This window comes from Thalia democratica, chromosome 9, assembly GCF_965202585.1.
Source record: "Thalia democratica chromosome 9, ktThaDemo2.hap1.1, whole genome shotgun sequence".
Lineage (NCBI taxonomy): Eukaryota > Metazoa > Chordata > Thaliacea > Salpida > Salpidae > Thalia > Thalia democratica.
Window position 1 is genome coordinate 23,433,215 of NC_139173.1, and position 23,916 is coordinate 23,457,130.

The 23,916-nt window shown below is 27.7% G+C and overlaps 2 protein-coding genes across 2 annotated transcripts; one reads left to right on the top strand and one right to left on the bottom strand.

Annotated features, from left to right (window-relative positions):
• Window positions 1-1,208: 1,208 nt before the first annotated feature.
• On the top strand, window positions 1,209-9,001 carry LOC145844667 (ubiquitin-conjugating enzyme E2 G2-like). The gene is made up of 5 exons (XM_082952075.1): window positions 1,209-1,268; window positions 1,477-1,558; window positions 5,305-5,423; window positions 5,747-5,887; window positions 8,331-9,001. Exons 1-5 carry the CDS (start codon window positions 1,223-1,225, stop codon window positions 8,477-8,479), a joined length of 537 nt encoding a protein of 178 aa, XP_082808201.1. The 5' UTR covers window positions 1,209-1,222; the 3' UTR covers window positions 8,480-9,001.
• Window positions 9,002-9,858: 857 nt separating this feature from the next.
• LOC145844935 (complement factor H-related protein 4-like) lies at window positions 9,859-22,826 on the bottom strand. Its single transcript, XM_082952353.1, has 15 exons — window positions 22,761-22,826; window positions 20,881-20,893; window positions 20,404-20,601; window positions 20,062-20,238; window positions 19,768-19,965; window positions 19,352-19,566; window positions 19,112-19,244; window positions 18,970-19,044; window positions 18,737-18,913; window positions 14,860-15,099; window positions 12,541-12,738; window positions 12,158-12,337; window positions 11,673-11,861; window positions 10,703-10,882; window positions 9,859-10,073 (listed from the first exon to the last, which is right to left on the bottom strand). The coding sequence occupies exons 1-15, from the start codon at window positions 22,824-22,826 to the stop codon at window positions 9,859-9,861; spliced, it is 2,454 nt and encodes an 817-aa protein (XP_082808479.1).
• Between the last annotated feature and the right edge of the window lie 1,090 nt (window positions 22,827-23,916).

Genomic DNA, 23,916 nt, shown 5'->3' on the forward strand with positions numbered 1-23,916 from the left:
GTAGGGTCCCTTTTAAAACTCTCTGAGTAGAATACAAGATAAAAACCAAGTTAAAAACACATAAAAATAGATAGTTTATCCTTTTTTAAATACTTCTTAAATTAAATTTATAAATTCTGAAATGCAAATGCTCAAGAAACTTAGTCCAGTAGTTATTTGAACATTAAAAAATCATGTTTTTGATGATGTAATATTATGCTAAAATAAAAATAATCTATGCAAGTTGGAAACTAATTCAAGTTAAAGTCTTAAAAAATAAGATAAAACCTTCTAATATTTTATTTTTAAAAGTTCAAAGTTCTAAAAAAAATGGTTGAAGCTTTAAACTCAATAGTTTATTTTACTTATCTACATTTAGTAAAAGAATATGACTACAAAACTTTTAGCTAATAAATACTTTATTGCATTAAAATGTTAGGAGCAAGCATTTTACTTAATACTCTAAAACTTTTGCCCAGGTTTGATTATGAAGCATAACTTAAAAGTTATTGAAAGAAAGGGAAGTTTTTACTTGTCTTTTAATATACTTACTGGTGTGACACAGAGTTTTTTTTAATTTATTTGCCTGCAAAAAGAACAGTATTTATTATCCATTCTTCAAAAATAAAATTATATGAAAGTCAAGCAAACAAGTTTCATCATGTTTAATTTTGCCTTCCCCTTTTATGGTTCACTTTTTAATATATAAAAAAGCAATTTTTATAATGAAGGAAAAACTCTTTGTGGCTCTTTAATTGGAAATAGTTTAAAATATTTTCTGGCTATTTATATGTCAACAAATAGTTTTTTCATAAATCAAATCTGAACAACATTTAATCCATTAGAAAAGTATAAGACTTATAAAAAAGTTTAAACTAATAAAAGGTAAAGTAATTTTTGTAAATTTAACCCCTGGTTTTGTTCTTCCAATGTTCTTTTTTTTTTATGACTTTACATTATTAAAAATATGTGTTTTATTGTTGTGGAAATTAGTATACTTTGTTATTGTAATTTTTTTTAATGTATTTAAATTTTAATAATAGTAAATCTTTTGAAGTTTTGGTCTTTACTAGTTAAAAAAATTCTTAACAATTTAGACTTGCATTTTTGCTTCAAATAATGCCAACCCTGTAATAATACAAAAGACAACATATTCTTAGTGATTTTTATGTTTTTATTTAAAAAAAGTAATTATAGATTATTTTAACTTTTATAAATATTTTAGATTTTTATACTAAAAAGTATGTCAGGGTCATCTTCAATTAAGCGCCTTATGGCAGAGTATAGACGTAAGTGTTATCTTTTGTAATGTTAATTGCAATTGCATAATTTAAAAAGTAACGTATAAAAGTTTAACTAATATTTAAAAATTAAAATTTCAATATAACCATTTATCTTTTGTTCTCAATGAAAAAAAAATCTCTTAAAAAAAATGCAGTTTTCTTTTTGCTACAAATTTATAACTATAATAAAATAATCATGTACATTTAATTCCAGAGTTATCTGTAAATCCCCCTGATGGAATAATCGCAGGACCAAAAAATGAAGATAATTATTTTGTTTGGGAAGCTCTCATACTGTAAGATTTAAAAAAATATTTGTTATTCTAAATATTACGTTTATTATGTTTTATTTTGTTAGAAGAAACTTATAATTCAGGTTTAGCATTTATTTTTTACTCATTAAAATTTCACCCAACTATGACTATACTACTTAACTGTAATAGTTTTGCTTCTTTTTTTATAATCTCAAATAATGTACAAATATTTCTATATACATATATATCCACATTATATATCTGTATTTATAATTTATGAAAAAAATGCAATTTTAAAAATTCTAGAATATATGTTTCATAAACACAAAAAAAAAGTCTTTAATTTTCAGCTGGTTAAATTTAAAATCAAAAAGTTTTTGTTTTCTTAAAGAAAAATTTTAGTTATGACAATAAGTTTTGAAAAGTAGTTCCTAGTTAGTGTAAAGTTTTTAGCTCAAAGTTTAATAAAAAATTATTAAAAAGTTACACCAAATAGTAGTCTTTACTTATGATTGTCAAAATTTTATAAATACTGTGCACACTGTAAACATTTTTTGTACTAAAATACTATTATGCTGCTTTTTATGTATAATGTGCATGTAAATACTAGATTTAATGTTGTTTTGTTTGAATTTGGTTTAAAGGTCATGATGTTTTATAAACAAAGCAAGAAATATATGTTTCATATAAAACAAGCACGTATTTTTGGCATGAATGCTTTTTATGTTTCTGAGGAAGACATGATGCACAAAGCATCATGTTAATCAAAGTATTTTTTTATCTAAAACATGTAACTACTATTTATATTATGAATAACAATTAATTTTTTTATAAATGAATTGAGATTAAAAAATTACTTGATATTGTTTATTTTTACTTTTTGTCATAACTTATGTTAAATTAAATTAAATAAACTCTCTAAATTTAACTTGTGTCTGTTTCATAAAATTTTCATCTGTGAAACTGAGTTACTCCTTAGTTTTAATTTTTATAAAAAGTATACTTTTCTGTTTCATATAGTAGACTTAATTTGTTTTTGTTTATTAATTGTTTTATGGTACTACCAAATTTATACTACCTTCAAAAAAAAGCTAGGGTTTTTTGATTAAGTTAAAGGAAACTTTTTATTTAAACTACAATCAACTATTATAGATTTAAAATTTTAATTAAAACATTCTATTAAAAGAAACACGTATATATTTTTTGTTTGTTGCATTAGTTTTTTAACGTTGCTTTCTATTTTTTTTTTTTTGATTTTAAGTAAGTATCAAGTTACCCAAGTATTGCTATATTTGTAAATTAAACAAATCCCTGCTTTTTCAACATTTTTTTTACACATATTGCTTTTCAACACATATTGCTTTCAACTTAAACTGACCTTGCTTAGAAGAAACAAAAACTAATGTTAAGTAGCATTCTTTACAATTGGCTTTGCTACTTTATAAACTTGTAAGAAAGTTGCTTTTTATATGCTAACCGAAGCATACTAGCAAATTGGTAGGTTAAAGAATATTGTTTTAATGAAAATAATAATAACTGTTTAGCAATTGAAATGAATAAGTTGCTACAGGGGTTTAATTTTGCTTTTACAAGTTTATTTTGTTTTGTCGGTTGTTGTCTTAGCTATCAAAAACTTTCTACAAATTTGTAAAGTTAACATTTTAAGGTACTGGAATCATGCTTAAACAATTCATTATGCTGCTTACATAATTTGCAAACTAAAAATGCAACAACACTATCCTGTTTAAATATGATTTCAACTTTAAGTAGTTGTTATAAAAACATTTAAGGTTGGTCTTGATTTTATAAGAAGTATATTAATGTAGTAGTATTTTATTTGAACTTTAAAAATAAAAAATATGCTATTTTTTATTGACTTTTTTCTGTTTTTTTTTCTATAAGTATTTAAATTTAGCTCTTCAACTTTAAATAAATAATCTCTGTAAATTTGAAAAGCTTAGCTTATAAAACTTAATGGAAAATGTAGTCTACTAAACTTTTGAGAATGTTTAAAAAGTCTATATTAAGTTTGTATTAAAATTTCAAAACTCACTTTCCCAAAACTAGTTTAAAGTTGTTGTATTCTGTAAAAAGAATCTTATTTTTTTTTATAGTTTAACATTTTAAGTATAACAAATTGTTGAGTTTGTAGAAACTTATTCTTATTCCTTGTTAGTATTAGCTACAAATTTTTGTATAACTTTTATTTGTCTATTTTTATACTAGCAAAAGTTGAATAATGCTACTAGCCTGTGTTATTCAAAGTGGTGTGTGTGTTTATATTATTTTTTACTGTTAATGGAACTTTAATGAGAAGTAAAAACGTTTACAATCTAACATGTATTATTTTGTCAAAGCTAATTTAGTTATTGTTGCAAGTTTGTTGTACTAAACCCAGGCATTAAAACCTGGGCTACTTGAACTAAAAGACACATAACAAAGAGACAAAAAAGAAAAAAATAACACAAAAAAGTTCATATTGTTTAAAATCGAAAAACATAATTTTTTTATAATATATAAATTAAAGTTTATAAAAATAATTTATAAAACTTATGCTAATTATTTTATTTACGCTTTGATGTAGAAAGTTTTTATTAAAACTTGTCTTTACACTTAATAAGCAACTTCATAATCAACACTTTCAATGTCCTGTGAGTTCCAACAATAGCAAACACAGTTGCACAATATTCTATTTTAGCATCAACTTCCAGCTACTCACCAACAAAAAGTCTTCACTGCAAAATTCAGCAAAATATACTGAGATGCTCAAGTCAATCATTCAGTAATTTTGGTCTAAAAATCAGCAACATAGTCTGAATAACACACTTCTACGGTAATATCTTTCTGATTCACTTTTATCCAAGTCATTTGGAAAACATCAGAATGTCAAAATTCACACTAACAGTAAACCAAAACTGAATTGAACAAACATCTACCCCACTTGTTATACACATCTTGACTTACAGAATTTTTTTCTGCACGTCTGTTTGATATTTTACGATTTTTTATTTCTTTTCCAAGGAATTATCGGTTCAATTAAAACAGTACAATACCATAATTAAGGTACAAAATATTATAAGAAAAACATCAAAATTTAAATGCATTGACTAACCACAAAACTTAAAATACAAACCCCTAAGCACATTGACAGACAGCCAAATTAATATATAGTTTAAAACAGTAGTGAATAGATTTAGTATATTACTTACCGATATAAACTAAAAGTAAATTACATTAGTAGTAAAAAACATATATACCAAACTATCTCGTACAAATATGTACAAGTATTTTTTATTTGTTAATTTACTATGCTTAACTTTTGAAATTTTCGAGAACCACTGTTTTCAATAAAGTTTATTATTATTCAAACCAGAATAGTTATACAAACTTTTACGTAAATAAACTAGTTTACTTATTCCTTTATTATTTTTAGTACATCTTAGTTGTAGCCCTTTTTTGAAAATACTAAAAGTAATGTTATTAAGTTATTTAATTTCGTTGTAAAAGCTTTATCTATTTAAGATTTATTATTGTGTGTAAAAGTTTTTAGTTTTGAATCAATGATAATCTTTGTAGTGATAAAAAAAACTAAAATAATTTTTATCATAAGTTTTGTAAGCAAAGTTTTATTAAATAGTTTTAATTTGAAATCCTCTTTTTCATAACAAATTTCATTTAAATATTGCATTTTTATGATAGTAGTATCATCTTTATTTAAAAACTGGAAATTAACTATCAATTAATAATTAAACAATATGAAGCAGCTAAAGAAGTATTTATTTCAACAGAGGGCCGGAAGGAACTGCTTATGAAGGGGGCGTGTTCAAAACGAGCCTCTCCTTTCCCAAGGACTACCCTATGAACCCGCCCAAGATGAAGTTTGTGTCGGAGGTTTTCCATCCCAACGGTAAGTTTGACTTAAAAAGGAAATTTTTATAAAGTATTCACACAAAATTTAGCAGTTTCACATGTGAGTCTTTAGCGTTTTTGTTCAAATCTTTTACTCTTTGCAATATTTAAAATTTGAACCACCAATTACAATAAATAATTTTCAACTGAAGTGCGTCACAACGGTACGCTTTAGTAAATATTTTTTTCAAGCGTATGTTCTTAGCAGTTTTGTTTGTCTATACTTGATGTAGTTTTTCTAAACGTCTCATTCTTTTCAACATTTAACAAAACATCTAACAAAAAGTTGGGCAGGCAATAATTAATAACATTCAACCGCAGTTTACCCCGACGGTCGAGTGTGCATATCGATATTGCACGCGCCAGGCGACGACCCGACCGGGTACGAAACTTCAAAGGAGAGGTGGAGCCCCGTGCAGTCGATCGAAAAAATCCTGCTCAGTGTGATGAGCATGCTTGCCGGTAACCTTTTGTTTATTAAAGATAGTAATAAGATATTTATGTGTATATGCCCGCTTGGCTGAAAAGAAGATAAAAAAATTGACTTTTAAAGTGATTAGAAAACAAAATGATCAAAGTAGAAAATTGAACAAGATTCGTAGAAAGTTTTGTAGAGCTGGGTATTTACTTTTTCAAAACAGTTTTGTTTGTTTTCTGCTTCAAACATTTCAATTGTTATTCAAGTTTTAAGGAAGTAATTTTTGCCATAATTTCAATTCAGAATTTACCTAAGATTTAATTTTATTTTTCTTCAAAAGTGGCTTGCAAGTACTACAAAAATCAGAAATACTTACATTTTGCTTTTTTTTACCATTTTTCTTTAGTGTGATGTAGTATTCATCGAAAAATACTATAAGCTATGAAAAAAAACTTAAACATTTTATAAAAAAATAATATAAACACGTCAAATATATTCCCTTTAAAAGTCTTTATAAAAAATTCCTTCCGTAAATTTAAGATGTTTAGTAGCTATTCTATTATATGCACTGTAACTGCAGAAAACAATATATTGATATTTCTAGTGTCTTTTTGAATTATATGACCCTCAATATACTCTTATATTGCCCTAAAACACTCTTGAGGTTCAAATACTTTGAGTTTTCAACAAGGGTGGCCACTAAACCTGGAATCGTGAAAAAACCTGGAATTTGACTACTTAGGCTAAAAAAACCTGGAATTTTGAAAAAATTTTACATGCTAAGTAGTAAAGTTTTGACTTGACACGAAAAGTCTACCATATAGATAAAAAAAAATCACCATTAAATATTTTTTTATTTAAAAACGCATTTAAGGTATCTTTACAGTTTCTTTTCAACGTTTTTATACTTTTAAAGACAGTTTTCAACCTTAAAATTTACTTCAAACTAAAAACGTGTACTCTCAATTCCTGGAAGAAATTTCTCAAAAACCAGTGGCCACCCTGTTTCAAATAACATAGATTATTTAAATGATAACTATACCATTTAGATAGGTAAAAGTAAGAGAAATCTATAAATATTTCAGGTTGTTACAAGTTTTATATACTTTTTTTAAGTTTTAAATTTAACACAAAATTCAGAAATTTTTTGGTAAATTTTTGAACAGAAAGTTTACAAAGTTGGCCGCATTTTAGCTTACACAATTTCTGAAGTATTGAAGCAGAAAAGCGAGTTTTTTCAAGAAAACAGGAAGAAACCCTTTAATACTTGACTATAAATAATAGAGATTTTGATAAATTTTACGATGTATCAATTCATATTTTTCGTTTTTTTAATTTTATTAACAAATATAAAACTTGTAAAATATTTGAATATTAAGATAACCTAAATACTTAAAAATTTCTCTAGTTGCTAGTATATTTTTTTTGTTTTCTACAGAATTGAAAATGTTAGTTTTTTTATAAACGAAAGATCTCTTCTAAGTGTGTGTATAAGACTGAGACTGATTTTTTCGATGGTTCTAACCAGTTTTTATTTTTGTCAAACACTTAACAGGGTTGCCACTAACTCAAGCTACTTAAAAATACTTGAAAAACCCGGGCTAGCTCAAGCCAACTCAGACTAGTTAGGTTTTTTCAGGTTATTTTAAAAGCTCTGTCTTGTTAGTAGATTTTTCCTTAATCTTTAGCTATTTTTTTTTACTTTTTAGTAAACTTTATTTTGATGATGTAAATTCTTCTAAATTCAAAGTCATTTGACTTAGACATTCAAACTTTACTATTTTTAAGTTTTGAGAGTTTTTCGTTTTTACCTTTTTTATCATAATTTTCTCAGAAACTCATGCTGAATAAGGCTAATTTTTACAAAAATAATACTAGATTTTTTGCTTCAAAGAGTTGCAACCTTAACATAAAAAACTACGATTAAATAAAAAAATTATTTTAAGTGGTGGAGGGATTTTATGTTTTTGTTTATTTGGGTGATTTTTAACATAAAAAAATTCTATAAACTTTTTATAAACATCAACTGAAAAGAGAAAGTTGGTTCAAAAAATTTTAATGTAGAAATATCAATAATTTACTTTATGTAAAGCAATGTTTTATATTTACTTAGTAATTGAACTTAGCTTAATGTTACACACTTTACTTGCTTAATTAAAAGTTTACATTTTAAAATATTTTTCATGAAAAACTTTAAAATTAAAGGCAACTGAGTATCTTCTGACACAATTTAAACTATTGTCTAAATGTTTTAAATATTGTTAGGAGGTATGATAAATAATAAAATTATTACTTTCATTCATTTATATCACAAGTGGCTCAACTTTAGCGTTTTCCTAATAATTCTAAAAACCAAACATTTCGTTTTTTTTCTTTAAAACAGAAAGACATTTATATTCAATAGTAATTTAAAATTAACTGCAAATAAACACTTTTTACTCATGAAGCTTTTAAAATCAGTGTTTCATACTAATTATTATCCAATAGAGCCCAACATAGAGTCGAGTGCCAACGTGGACGCATCGAAAATGTTCAGGGACGACGTGAAGCAATACAGGAAGAAGGCGAGGACCCTGGTGAGAAAAACATTGGGGCTTCCCCTCGATGATGACAGCTATGACTACAATTTCGACTGATAAACCTTGGTGTTCACTTGATTTTATCAAGTAAATTACTAAGTAATGAATACTGTTGATAAATTTACAAATAAAATTAAGTGATAATTATAAATAAGTTAATTTTTAAACTAGTTTGATAACTATGATTTAATAAGTTCAGACAAAATAAATTTTGAAATAATTTGATTTTGTTGTTTAATGTAAAAAAAAAGTTGTTTTCACTAATCCAAAAGTCGTTATTAGTTTAACTTTTTCGTAATATTAAAATTTAAAGTACTAATTTATAAAAAGTTTGTAGAAAGTTCAAGTTTGTATGCTATTGATGATTTATTTATATAGGTTAATGTAAAATTAGATTTACTCATTTTGAAAATATATTTTAGTTTTTTAATTTTGAAAATTATTATTGGTAATTGCCATTGATTTTAATTTTTTCCTTATTCAGTGAGAAAATAGGATCTTTTGTTTTACTTTCTTCTGAGTTTTATTATACATGTGCAAGTTGATTTTATTTGTGTCAATTTTTTATGTTTGTTTCAATAAAAAAAAATGTTCCTTTAGAAAATCACCCCTAGGGTGGTGGTACTGCCCACTTTGGGAAACCCTGCTATAGACTAATACTAAAAAAACATACATAAAAAGTAATTTATCATTGAACATAACTTTTTAAATAGATTTCATATGAATTTAATTATCTTTAGTAAAAACCAAAGAAGTTGCCAAGTTTTATACAAAGATAAGGTATGAATACTAAATTGATTTTTAACAACTCCCTTGAACTAATTTGTATATATTTTTTTTCCGTATTGTATTGTAGAGTTTTTATCGAGGTTTATTTAACAGTTTTTACCCAACTTTAACTTCAACTTTAGTTTTAGTATTTTTTTAGCATGACAGGGTTGCCGCACACTTGGTAAGTTTTAAACTCAAGTCTGGTTTGATAAATTTTAAATTCAAGATATCAAATGTTTCTGTTATTATTGTGATTCATTCTGGTGTCAAAGCTTGATTAAGAGTAACCACTTTTCAGATTTAGCTCTTTGACATTAGCTAACGTGTGTCTGAAAACACCAGTTAAATAATTTACAGGCAAAAACTTAAAATTTCAAAACAACTGTTTTAGTGTTTTTCATATAAATAAAGCAAACATTTAATTTTTCAATATTACAAACAACATTTGTGAATATTAACTAACAATCTGTGTAACGTAGAGCACAGTTAGCAACCTAACAAAAAAATTACAAAAGGTAGATAAAATTTCATAGTTTTCAACGCCCAAGTCACTGTTGGTAGACTTGCAAAAACAACAACTTTTCAAACAAATGTCTTTTCACGCAACAAAAAGCGGCGGTGGGAAGTCAACCGAGCGCTCGTTTTGACCATTGAGTTTTGCATTTTCAGCCCGGGACACAAGCCAGCTCATTGTTCCACCACCCTTCAGACTTGCAAACGATATGATTGTATTTGCTATTGATGACGTACCCCGAGTTGCAACCGAGTTCTATGTAACCTTCTTCCTGGTATAGGCGGTGATGGTCACCCAAACTTGTATAAAGTTTGTAAGGGATTTTCAGCCAAACACCGTTTTCAATTTCTTCATGGATAACACAACCTAAAAAAATATTTCTGAAATAAAGTATGATTTAGTAGAAAATCTACAAGGTTATCTTAATGTTTATGCAAGACTTAATTGATTTGTTAGAAGTGTCGTATTGTCTCCATAAGTGTTAGTATAGTTTAATTGAATAAGAATAAAAGCGCTTAGAAATAATTTGTCCAAGGACCTGATGTATGATAAAGCCAATCGGTTTTCAAGTCGTACACCACTTGGATGCCTTTTAAAGTCCAGGACAGTAAATAACTATAAATACTATAATAAAGGTAGTAAGATAAAAGATCATTTAAAACTAAGTCGTATCACTAAATCTGTACAAAAAAACATTAGTATTTTTATCGATAAAACCAGTTGTTTTGTTAAGTTAAAAAAGCTCTAAACCTAATCATTTTTTTTACTTTTTCATCAAAAATATTTTACACCTAGCTGTTAATAATACTTGAGTAGGCATTAAAACAAGGAAACAGTATGCTATATAAACTGCACAACAAATAAACTTTGTTATAAAGCTAAATCTTTGTAAAACAAAGTTTCAACAACTGGAATAGTTTTTTTTTAATAAACAATTAAACTAGCCATGTTATTTAAGAACTTAATGTTTTTTTATTACTAATAAAATTATTTACCACTTCCACAATAAGGCATATCGCTCCATCCTTTAGCAGTGCAAGTGATTGTCAAACTGTCAGGAAAAGCAGCGGAAACACCGGGGTTGCAACTGAAAGCCACTTTTTCATTTATTTCGTATTCTTCTTTCAACACGGCATCATAGTTTCCGTTTTCAAGACTGTCAGGTTTGGGGCAACCTAGAAGTTAATATGTTTTTTGAATTGGGTAAAGGTAATAGTGCTCAAAAAATAATCTAATTGGTAGAGTTAGTAAACTTAGCTTAATTTTTTCGAGAAATAAATTTAGCATTAAGTATTTTAATATTTAACAAATATAAATTATTCTAGTCACTTATACATAACTTAAGAAACTTTTAGTATTCAACAAAAAAAAGTTGTGGTTATAAACTAGCCACCCAGTAAAGTCAAACCTCTATTTTTAACACAATTAATAACAAAAATAACATAGTAAAATACTAAAAGATTGAGATAATGTTGTTTTACTTTTATAAATCCAATATTACTGTACGTAAATTCACAAAAACAAGATATTTAAAAATAACACTTTCCATAATAAACAGCAGCGCTACAAAAGTCATTTTATATTGAATTTTAGATATATGGACATACCCGGAATTTAAATTAAAAAGTATGTTTTCATCTCGGAAGTGAAACTTTTTTGAGTCAGTATAACAGATGGAACTACCAATATTCGATTTTAAACTTAAATTTTATATTGAATTTATAACTAGTTAAATATTATAAACACTCTATTAAGAAATAACAAACTAAATAATGGTTTTCAACATCAAATAATTTGAAACCACATCAATATTTTATTAGTTTTAATAGAATATCTGTTTTTAATAAGCTAAAAATATTTGTCTAACAAGGAAGAAAAGTTCTTATGTAATAATTTTCTATCCTAAAATAAATATGGGTTTTTGTAAGCAAGCGCTTATTTTGATCGTTAAAAAATCTATTTAACCTGGAACACAAGTAGGCAGGCTGCTCCAACCTGCAGCGCTGCAGGTAGTAGTGCTAATTTTCGGTTCAGGGACATACCCTGAGTTGCAACTAAGTTCTAGTTTTCTACCAATAGGCCACCTTTTGGTTCTGTAACCTACCTTTGTGTCAATCCAATATCCGTTGTTAATTTCTGCAGGGCTTGGACAACCTATAAAATGATTTTGAAAAATTACATGAATTAGAGACAAATTCTACATGAATATAGTAATCTTTATGCAATACAAGGCATAATTGATTCCTTAGGTGTACTAAAAATAAATAAAAAATTCAAAAATAAGTCGCATCACTAAATTTATACAGGAAAACACCGGAAACTTAATAGAAAAATCATATGTCTTTATCCTTTAGTAAAAATGTAAAGTGCATAATCTTAATAAGCTCTCAAATTGTCATCCCTCAATTTTACAAGCATTTTTAACTATTTTTAAATAGTCATGTTTTTACCATCCCCACAATGTGGAAAATAATCCCATCCTGCATCAACACAAGTGATAGTTTTGTTTTCAGGAAAAGCTTTGGAAATGCCGGGGTCGCAATTGAAAGTAACTTCTTCATTTCTGCCGTATTCCGGTTTCAACTTGCCATTAAAGCTTCCGTTACGAAAGTTTTCAGGTTTGGTGCAACCTAAAAATTTAAACGTTTTAAATTTTTTAACTTGGTAAGGATAATAAGTTCTTGAAAAAAAAAATTGTTACAGTAACCAATCAGTAAACCTAGCTTTCTTTTTTCAACAAGTACTCTTAACTTTACCATCAGACTAAGTAAAAGTGTTTTAAGATATGCTGTAAGTAAATTATTATCATTACTTATAACACAAGTTGGAAAACGTTCCCTTCCCCTTACATCTTCCCATCCATCTTCGACGCATCTAACTAACAAATCTGTTTCGGGACGATACCCTGTGTTGCAACTAAAAAGTATCCATTGTCCTATGCTGAAACTTTGTTCTACAAGGAGATTGCTGATAAAATGTCCTGGTTGGTATTCGTCTACTTTTCCGTTTGGAATTTCAGGACTGATACAACCTAGAAACGTATGATGTTTTGAGTTTCTTGCTTTGTAAAAGAAATAATAGTTGGAAGGGTAAAAATTTTAATATGCTAACTTCAAAGATCAAGTAATTATTAAAGCAACTTTGAGTTTACATGTAAAAATAAGCAATGCTGACACTTTGGTATTAATAAAGAATTATATTTTGTTATCGTTTTATTACTAAAAAAATATTTATACCAAAAACATCTTGCAAACCAAGTAGCTTACACAAAAACACAAATTGAATTTTAGATATATGGACATACCCGGAATTTAAATTAAAAAGTATGTCTTCATCCCGGAAGTGAAACTTTTTTGAGTTAGTATAACAGATAGAACTACCAATATTTGATTTTAAACTTAAGTTTTATATTGAATTTATAACTAGTTAAATACTATAAACACTCTATTAAGAAATAACAAACTAAATAGTTGTTTTCAACATCAAATAATTTGAAACCACATCAATATTGTATTAGTTTTAATAGAACATCTGTTTTTAATAAGCTAAAAATATTTGTCTAACAACGAAGAAAAGTTCTTATGTAATAATTTTCTATCCTAAAATAAATATGGGTTTTTGTAAGCATTAGAGAATAAGTTGTGCTAAAAATACAGTAAAAATACTTAATCAAACATATATGTTAACATGTTAAATACTTTGTCAAAGTTAACAGTGCAATAAAAATAATAACTTCCTGACTTTAAAAGTTGCTGAAACTAAAACTTATTGTTTACTTTCGCAATAAAACCGGAAATCTTACTAGTTGTTATCAGATAGTTGAAGGGGAATAAATTTATTGAAAAACGTACTCTATGCATTAGTTAGATTAATACAAAAATATTTAAAAGCAACAAAATTTTTTATAACTAAAATCTTTAAACTAAAAACTCATATGTAGCAAATCTTAAAACTGTTGATATAGCTATAAGACTATTCAAAAGCAATACAAAGCTGAATAGTTTTAGTTTATAAAATAACATAAATATTACTTAATTTAAAATATTAACAAACAAAAAATTCAAAACAGTTGTAAAGTAAAACTGCAAACTTTCTTTTATTTATTTTTAACTTTAATAACCGCACAAGTTGTCGTTAAAGCGCATTTTAAAATGTAAGACATTAAAACAAGTTTGCTACTGCTCTCTTAACACCAATGCTCACCTTTACTGCAAGGCGAAGTTGTAACAAACCAATTATCTGGCCCTAAACATTGGACTTGAATAATACCATCTTTATAATAGTATCCGGGGTCACAGAAAAAATACTCAAGTTCTCCAACATAGTAATAGTTCTTTACAAATAATCCCTCGTTTCTGTAGTAACCGTTTGTAATGTTTTCGGGTTTTCGGCATCCTAAATATTTTTTTCTTTTTTTTTTATATCGAACAGTTTAAGTTTTAACAGTAAGTAAATTCGTCAAGTAATATATTTTAATAGGGTAACATTTAACTAAGCCAAAACAACTAAGAAATAATTAAGATAAAACATTTTAAACGTATCATTATCTTAAATTTGTGTATAACTTTATAAATATATATTCAACAAAAAATTGACTGAGAAATGCTATGTAACGTGTTAAACTCATGTATAAATGTATAAATCTAAAATAAATTATATGCTTTATTTTCAATGTACCTAATCTAGTACTATTTATTCTTCCATATAGTAAAAAGTTTAATACTTATAAAAATTACCAAAGATTTAGAGTCTTCTACCGTAGTATTTTAATAAAGTAGACAAGACTGATTTGTTTCCTGAATAATAAAGTCATAGGCGGTTTACCTTGTTATTTAATGTGAACTTATTTTGTAGAGTTTGATGTTAGCTTTTAAAGCTTATTACCAAAGAAAATTCAAAGTAAATTATGACATATAAGGGACCAAAGTCGATGAAATCAATAAATGATTTATAGAAGGGGCAAAATAAAAAACTGGAAAAAATCTTTTTCATTAAAATTCTATTTTTTCAATCATTTTTTAACCAATTTTCTTCAATTTTTTACAGTTATTCCATTAATAGTATCGACGTTTTTCAGTTTAGGACCTTCTATTTTTTTTGTTTTCATTTAAGCTGTGTGAGCTGGCACATCAAAACAAACATTAAAACTTACCCGGAACGCATTGAGCCGAAATCAGGCAAACAATCGGTTTCGGTTCGGCCAACACTCCCAACCCAGACACGCCACCCTGATGACTGCACCAACCGGGAGAACAACATTTTATTGTGTGCACTTTGTCTATAGGGATATACCCGGAGTTGCAACCAAAAGTCACCGTTTCGTTCACAACGTAATACTTTCTCAACTTTTCACTGTAAAAACCGTTTGCAAAGATTTCCGGCTCCGGGCAGCCTAAAATTGTTTGTTATTGAATAATTAAAAACTTAGTTCAACCATTTAGAAAATTGTTTTTATGAGAAATGAACAATTACAAAAAATATGTTTAAAATCGCAGTTTTTTAGTAAAGTTCTAGTTAAATGACAATTTACTTTTTGTAAAAAAGTGCGTTGCAACCATAGCTTTTAAACTAATTTGACTACATATATAGATATAATTTGATTTAAGTGATACTTTTATTTTAACTACAGTAGACTACCGCTTAAGTACGCACTATTTTTGGTACGCACCCCGCCTTAAGTACGCATTTATCCAGGAAGACAAAAAAAATATTTTAAAATTTTTATATATTTTTTATGAATTTGCCTAAATTTTCAATCATCAAGTTTTTCCAGATTGTTTTATGTTTCCAGGTAGAATGGCCAACCTGCTGAGTTAGCCTGAGACTTTCACAACTTTTAAACTAGGGTGAGTAATCCTCAGTATTTTAAGTGGCCTGAGATTGTGACAGTCCTGTTATTAATGTTAATAAACTAAATACTTATGTAGTGGTTGCAAAAAAGTGAAAAGAATAATGATATTTGAGCTGTAATGCTATAAAATAAATCTAGATTACAAAGTTAAAAAAACCTACAAATACAACATAGTTGAGTCATAATTTAATTTAGATGTACACAAATTGATGTTTTGAAAATGTTCGGTAAACACAATGTAGTTTGGTACTTTTCCGCTAACAAAACAAAATATGGAAAATATAGCTTAATATTCTTTTTTATATCATTGACTGACATTGACTTTCTATATTAAATGTATGTATTAATTATGTAGAAACTTTTTATAGAAAAAATAAATCATTTTAAAATCTATTAAAAAATTTTGCAGATTTGAATTATGTATTAAATGTTATTTAAAATAAAAAGACTTGTTTATTTGGCTTACTTATTTGGTGGCTAGTTGCAAGAAAGATAACAAACAACTAAATTTCATATTATACTGTGTCGTCAAAAAGTACGCACTACCCGTGCTAAGTACGCACTTTTTGGTCGGGTTCAATTTGCGTACTTAAGCGGTAGTCTACTGTATTGACTTAAAAACAAATTTGACAGAGCAATCTATCCAAGAAGGGGGTGAGAACAAAAACTTTACTATTTTAAGAAACACAACTACACTGTTTCACCGCAAAGCGGATTTTCAAATTGAAAATATGTAATAAAATAATAATAGTAAACATGGTTAATAATATAAAATTAATGTGAATTAAGTTATATGTTGAGAAAAGTAAGACATAAAAAAATCTTAATGATATAAAACTTTTTTAAAATTAATTAAATATAAGCTATAAGCAGGTGAACACAAACAGTTGAGTTAAAGTATATAGTAAGGCATTGAAAGTAAATTGATTTGAAAACAAAACATTTTGAAGTTAAAATTTTTGGAAGTGGAAATTAATTTGACATAAAACACGTTGTTCTTATGGTTAAGTTTAAATTTATTATTGTTTTAAAGAATTAAAAATAAGTTATTCTTATTTGTAAACATTCTGGTTTGGTTAAAATAGTTATGTTAACATGTAGAACAAAATCGCTTTTTATGAAAAATACTTAATAAGAAAAAAAATACTAGAACGGTTGTATATAGAATGTTAAACTACATTTATGAAAACCACAAAGCTTTAGTTAAGATACAACCATAAAAGATATAAACTCCTTATAACTTAATTTTATAAAAAAAAAACAGTTTAAAACTGAAACTGGGTAGAATTAAAAATAATTCTATAACAATATTTAGAATGTCAAATTAAGTTTATGAAAACCACAAAGTTTTAGTTAAGATACAACTATAAAGATATAAACTACTTATAACTTAGTTTTATGAAAAAAATAATATCAATTTAAAACTGAAAATGGGTATAGTATAAAGCATGCACAAATTATTTAAAATTTTATTCAAGTTTTTACTTATATGAATTATAATTTATAAACAACTATTCAAGTAATGCGGGCATTGGGTTATCAGTTCGTTTATTTATTTAAGGTTTTTCTTTTGTCTGTTTAGGCTGTGTGGAATTTCCAGGTTGCATAAGGTGTACATGTTAGTATGGTTTGTATTAATTTTTATTGATTTCAAGTTTTTTAATTCAATTGAGTATTGTATATCGTTATTGTTTAAATTCCATAGATGGTTTGCAAGTTGGGTACAACTTTTGGGTTTATTTTCAGAGGGTTTAGGAAAAGAGGCCTTGTGTTCATAATACTTAGATTTAAATATTCTTTTGGTTGAACCTATGTAATTTTGTAGTCATTATCGGACGTTAATAACTTAGCTTAATGTATGACGTTGTTTAGGCAACACTTGTTATTCACAGGGCAGTTTGTTTTTGATTTGCAATTGCAAAACTTTTATTTTCTATCTGTTTTATTCATAAGTTTTTTGTTGTGTCTTTATAAGGGCCGTATAACTTGGTTTGCAGCAATATGATATCTTTACGTAATTTCTGTTTATTATTTTGTCGTATCTAATAATTCCAGGAAACCCTATAATTTTGGTCTGTACAGATTTACAAAAAGAGGGGAGAGTTGTACTAAATACAACTTAATTTTCTACTTTTGTTGATGTTGGTACTATTAGATTTTTTGTAGGTAAAATTATAGTTGAAATTACTTTTGTTTAATGGATTTTGAAATTAGCCTTTGATTTTGTTGAAAACTTCTTCGTTTTTAGATAACTTGCATAGTCTTTTTTCAATAGTTTTTGCTATGTTGTTGCGTATGTTTTTAGGGTGGTTGGAATTGTTGTTGATGTAGTTAGTTTTGAAATTAGGTTTACGGTAACGGCAGTAGGGGTTTAGGGGTAGGTGCAGGAAGACATCAAGAAATACTGTGCTGGTGTTGCCTATGTCAATTGTGATTTCAAAACCTATAGAAGAAATTTTACTAGTAAGGAATTTTTTTACTTTTTCAAGGTTAGTCTCAGTGGATTGTTTTATAACTGAAAAGCCATCATCTCAATAGGCCTATATTTGATGGATTTATAAATAGGGATATTTCGCTAAGTATATACAAACCTATTAAATCACAGACCTCGGCGCCCTTGAATGAGCTCATTGCTATGTCAAAGTTATCGTTATTTGATTTTTTGGGGACCTAATTTTTCAATCTCCTTAAATTATATTGATAACTGCATTTTTCATCAAGTTATCTTACTTAATTTTTTCATTGTATCATAAATTATTGTTTATAAGTCTGAAAATCTGATCAAAAATTAAAATCTGTTCTCAAAATAATAAAAATTTTATAAAAAAACTTCATTGATTTGAAACTAGTTTTGTTCAGTAACGTAGTAAATTTATATAAAAAAGAGTTGAACTATTATACAAAACTGTTATACAAAACGTTAGTAATCACAAATAAACTATCAAAAGTTTTATTATGTTTTTTCTATATTGAGCTCACAGATACATAAATCATACTGAAGTAAAAATGATGCGTTGACTTATAAGCTTATAGTTGCTTCTTAGAATATGCTGCTCGTATATTTCAACTGGTTTTAAGTTTAAAGTATGTAATGAATTTTAAAGGAATTTTTGTATGCTATTTAACGAGATTTTTTTTACAAAATCGAAATTGGTGTAATGGAATCATTAAAACTTACCTGGGACGCAACCAGCTGAACCACACCACCCGGAAGAACAACATTTTATTGTGGGCACTTTGTCTATAGGGATATACCCGGAGTTGCAACCAAAAGTCACCGTTTCGTTCTCAACGTAATACTTCTTCAACTCCTCGCTGTAAAAACCGTTTGCAAACCTTTCCGGCTTTGAGCAGCCTAAAATTATATGTTTATTATTGTTAAAAAAAGATATTAAAGACTTCAAATCCAACATTTAAAAAGCGAGTGATCCGTCGGATTTCCAGTTCCATTGTGCCTATAGTTTGCGATCTCGGGAGTTGGGCAAGCTGTTATGAACAAGAAAAATACATTATGAGGTAATAAATGCTGCATGATATGAATGTTTCTACTCACAAATACGACAACGAGCCAGTTGCGCCCATCCGTCTGTTGTGCAGTAGAGTGTTCCGTCAGACGGTTGCGGTAATCTTCCCGGGTCGCAAGTGAACGTGATTGCTTCATTTCGCGCGTAGTGGTCCGTCAGATCCTTGTCATATTTTCCGAAATTTATTAAATTTATTTAAATTCAGGTCTCGGGCAAGCTGAAAACATTAAAGTTATAACTAAACAACTATAAAACTAGCACAAAAATACAATTTCCGTTAAATGACCAATAGCAAGGCACTGAGCCAGCTTGTCCGCTTCAAAACTGTACGTTATGTTGTTCAAGCACTCGGTTTCCAAGTTCATGCGGTTCGGACCGGAAGCGAAGTGGCCTTCGTTGCATTCGTAACTTATGACGACGCCTGCAGCTGGACGGTCCGGACCGGTGCGTTTCGCGTTCAATACCACTGGAGGTTCTGAACAAGCTGTAAAAATAAATCAAATGTAAAGTTTTATTTCTAGTAAAATTAATTATTTTCTCTGAAGTTCACCTTCGTAACAACTTTTCATAAAAATATTTTTAACACACTCAACTTATGGCAAGCTAAAAAAATTAAGCTAATAGTATTTAAACTTGGTACTACTAGGGATCACAGATAAAGTTTAAATAATAAAAAATATATTACCAATGGGAATACACGTTGCAAGCTCATCTGCCCCTAATGTGTAACTCAAGTCTTCCAGGCATTTTGTTTCCAAGTTCTCGGAATTCGGTCCAAAAGGGAAAAACCCTTCGTTGCAAGTGTAACTCACTACAGTGTTTGGAACGGGACGGCTCGGACCAAACCGTCTTCCGTTGACGATTGTCGGTGGCGGCTTGCATTCTGTGCGATGGCTTACAAGTTAAAACACCATTTCAAATAAAACTACTTTAAAATTAAAAAGAGTAAATTTATGAAAAGTAAAAGGTACCAGCTCACCAGGTTTGCAAGCGGGATTTTCAAGCCATCCTTCGAGTCCACACCTGACTGTACCGTCAGGAGGAAAAGGTAAAAACCCCGGGTCGCAACTGAACCCTACAGTTTGGTTTTCGTGATAATTTTCAACCGGAGTTTCGTTGAATGTCAAATTGCTTATGGGAGGAAATTTCTTGCAACCTTAGATAAGTTAAGTAAGTTTTATTAGTTTCAAAAACAAACAATAGCATTTGTATATTGTAAGTTCTTTAATTTAACTTCAGATTTAAAATTGATCTTAGTATTTTTTAAGAAAGTTCCTAGAAAATAAATGTATGTAATAACGTGTATAAGAACTATTCTTACTAATAAGATAACACGTAGCCAGCTGGTCAGAGTATTTCGAGTAAGTTTGACTTTTCAAGCACTTAGTCTCAAGCTGTCTGTAATTCTTTCCATGCGGGAAAAACCCTTCGTTGCAAGTGTAACGAACAATGGTACCAACTGCCGGTTTAGCTGGTCCATCGGCGGTCCCATTGGCTATTTGAGGTGGCGGCTCGCATGCTGTATATGCATGCAATTACAAACGTTTTTATTTCAATAAACTTTGCTAAAGGTATATATAATAAAGACTGTAGAAGTTAATTTTCAGTTTGTTTTACTTTTAAATTAAAAAGAAATGCACTAATAGAAATGTACTATAGCATCAAAAAAAGTTGTTATAAATTCAATAAGTTTCTTAAAAATTTTAAATTCTTCAAATACTACATTACTGGAAAACACTACTGTAATTATTAAACAATTAACATTACTTGTAACAAGTTAAGATTTTTATATGTCTACCTTTCCCCACTGTCTGCAAAATTTGCACTGACTGTTAGAAATGTAATTAAATTAATATTTTTAAATTGCAAAATGACTATTCTTTTTATGTTCTTTTGGATTTTTATATACCAAACATAAATCGGAAAATTCCTAACACAGGCTACAATGATCCCATGAGTGTTTTCTTAATTTTTGCACAGATAATTTTTTAACTCAGGTAATCGAAAATCCAAATCATAAAGATGAAAGCATACTTGATTTCTTAAATTGCAATCATTTTGATCTAGATAGAATCATATCTCATTAAACTACATTTCCATTGACATACAAGTGTGATCATAACTTGATTTCATATAAAATTACAACTAAAATTCAAACAGTACCTAATGCTAAAAAAGATAAGTATGATATGAAAAAGGCAGATTTTAAAAACATTAATAATTACCAGTCAAAAAACGATGAGACCTCATTATTTAACAAGTCAAAATCCTCCCACATTTCTATGACCATATTATTCACTAACTTAATTTAGATTTAAATTTAATGTTTTATTCAATTTCATTCTAAAAATAAAATAAAAGTAAAAAATATCCATCTCACATTAAAAAATTATTAAAAGAAAAACTAATTTTATACAAAAAATAAGAAAAATAAATCATTTTCAAAAACTATGAAAATAAGTCAAAAGAATATCAATCAGCTGTTAAAAAATACAATTTTGAATATGAAGAAGAATTGTGCAAAGACTCAAACTCAAAAATGTTTTATAGTTACGTAAATTCTAAACTTAAATTAAGTACTGCAATACTTCTGTTATATGACAATGACAAAGATAAAACGGTAACCTTATATTTAGAAGTAGCCTTTATTTTTAACAGAAGTTAAAAAGTTTGGTTATGATTAACTTTAGGTGGGCACCAATATCGAAGTGAAATTCAATGTACAGGAATTTTTCAGATTTATTTTAAATAATTTTTAGTTTTGTTCCGCCCTGCTTATGTACTTATACTACTTAATTCAACTTTAGATGACTCTTCAACTGAATAATATAATACTATAGTAATCTATAATTTTAGATGACTCTTCAACTCTTCAACAGTGTCATTTCAACATTGCGACTTTTAAGCTATTTTTTATTCTTTTAGTATTATGATTTATTTAGGTTACATATTGCTGTGAATTAATAATAAAAATTAAATCGGTTTTTAGGCCTTATTTAAATCTAATGATAGTGTCATTTCAACTAAGTGTCATTTCAAATTATATTTTACATTAATAGATAATGTAAAATGTTTATGTAGGTTACATATTGCTTAGTTGTAATGACACTTAGTTGTAATGACACTATAGTTAGATTTAAATAAGGCCTAAAGACCAACTTAACTTTTATAATTAATTCACAGTGGTATTTAACCTACATAAACCATAATACTAAAAGAATAAAAAATAGTTTAAAGTCGCATTGTTGAAATGACACTGTTATATACAGTTGAAGAGTCACCTAAAATTACATTCAGTAGTATAAGTATACTTTCAAAATAAAACTGAAAATTATTTAAAAGAAAGCTGAAAAATTCCTGTATATTGAATTATACTTCGATATTGGTGCCCACCTAAAGTTAATCATAACCAAAAGTTTTTTCTTAAGTATTTAAAAAAGATGATAACCACCAAAGTTTTAAAGTAGCTCAACAAAATTATAGTAAAATGTAAAAAATAAGTTATATATATCTAATTGTCTTTCGGGTATCATAAAAATACTTACAACTTTCAAACACAGCTATAATTTTAGTTATATTACATTTTAACACTCAAACTTCTACCATAAGCTTATACTTGTCTTTGTTTTAAACTTTATCTAGTAAAATATAAACTAACTGCTACCGCCGAATACAAACAAGATCGGCACGGATGCTCCAAAAAATAGTGACAGCGTCAAAATTATGATCGTCACCCATTTGCATATTGTCGTTTTTCCTCGACGAGATTTGACTTCTGTGTAACGGCTGTCAGATTCACTACTACTATAGCTGTAGCTGGTAGAACTATCGGAAAAACTATATATTTGTTTGTCATTTTAAATTTTTGAAGTGTAGATTTCTTTAAATGTTTGCCATCTTTAGAAAGACTCAGAAGATTGAATAATTTTTTCTTACGTAATAATGCGGAAACAAAGTGATTGGCCCTCAGAAGTGTCCAGTATACTTAAAACTTCCTTACCTTGGAAATATTTCTGAGAGGTTTTCTAAGAAAATTTCTGAGGAAATAAGCCAAGTTTTCAGCTCTGTTCATTTAAGAACAGTTTTGTATACTGATCGACCTCTGAGTGGAATTTACAAAGATGTTTCTCCCACCCATGAAAAAAGTAACATCATCTATAAATTTAGTTGTCACTGTGGTAGTGACTACGTGGGAAAAACATCTCAAAGGTTTCATGTAAGAATCGATCAACATGTTCCGAAAGTTTTGAAAAAGTGGTTTGATGGCCGTTCTGAGAAACCAACTAAAAAATACTTCTCGGCGATTGGGCAGCATTTGTTGGACAATCCTGAGTGTGTTAAAAATTATAAAAAGGACAATTTTTCAGTCTTAGTGAGAGCGGAGAACTCTTTCCAATTGCATATTCTGGAAGCTTTATGTATTCAATCTTTAAAGCCCAGTTTATGCAAGCAGAAAAAGTTTGTTTACCAAACTAGACTTTTTAAATCCTTATATTAGTAATTTTAACGTAATTAGTTTCTTGTTTAAATTTATTTTTAAGCATAGTTTTAATTTAAAATTTTTTCGCTTTTTTATTTAGATTGTTTTAGTTCTACCGAGTTTTATTAGTATACCAAATTTGTTTAACATTAGCACTTACTTAATTTTAACTTTTGATTATTACGTCATTTTATATCTTAAAACTTTAAACTTCAGTATAATTTTATTTCAATTTGTATTCATTCAAATTCAATAGGAAACAATTTCTGACGAGGCCTATTTGAAAGTACTTAAATAAATTTAAAATGAAATGTGTTCTGTTATATATTTTTGGAAACAAAGTTGTTATATGAA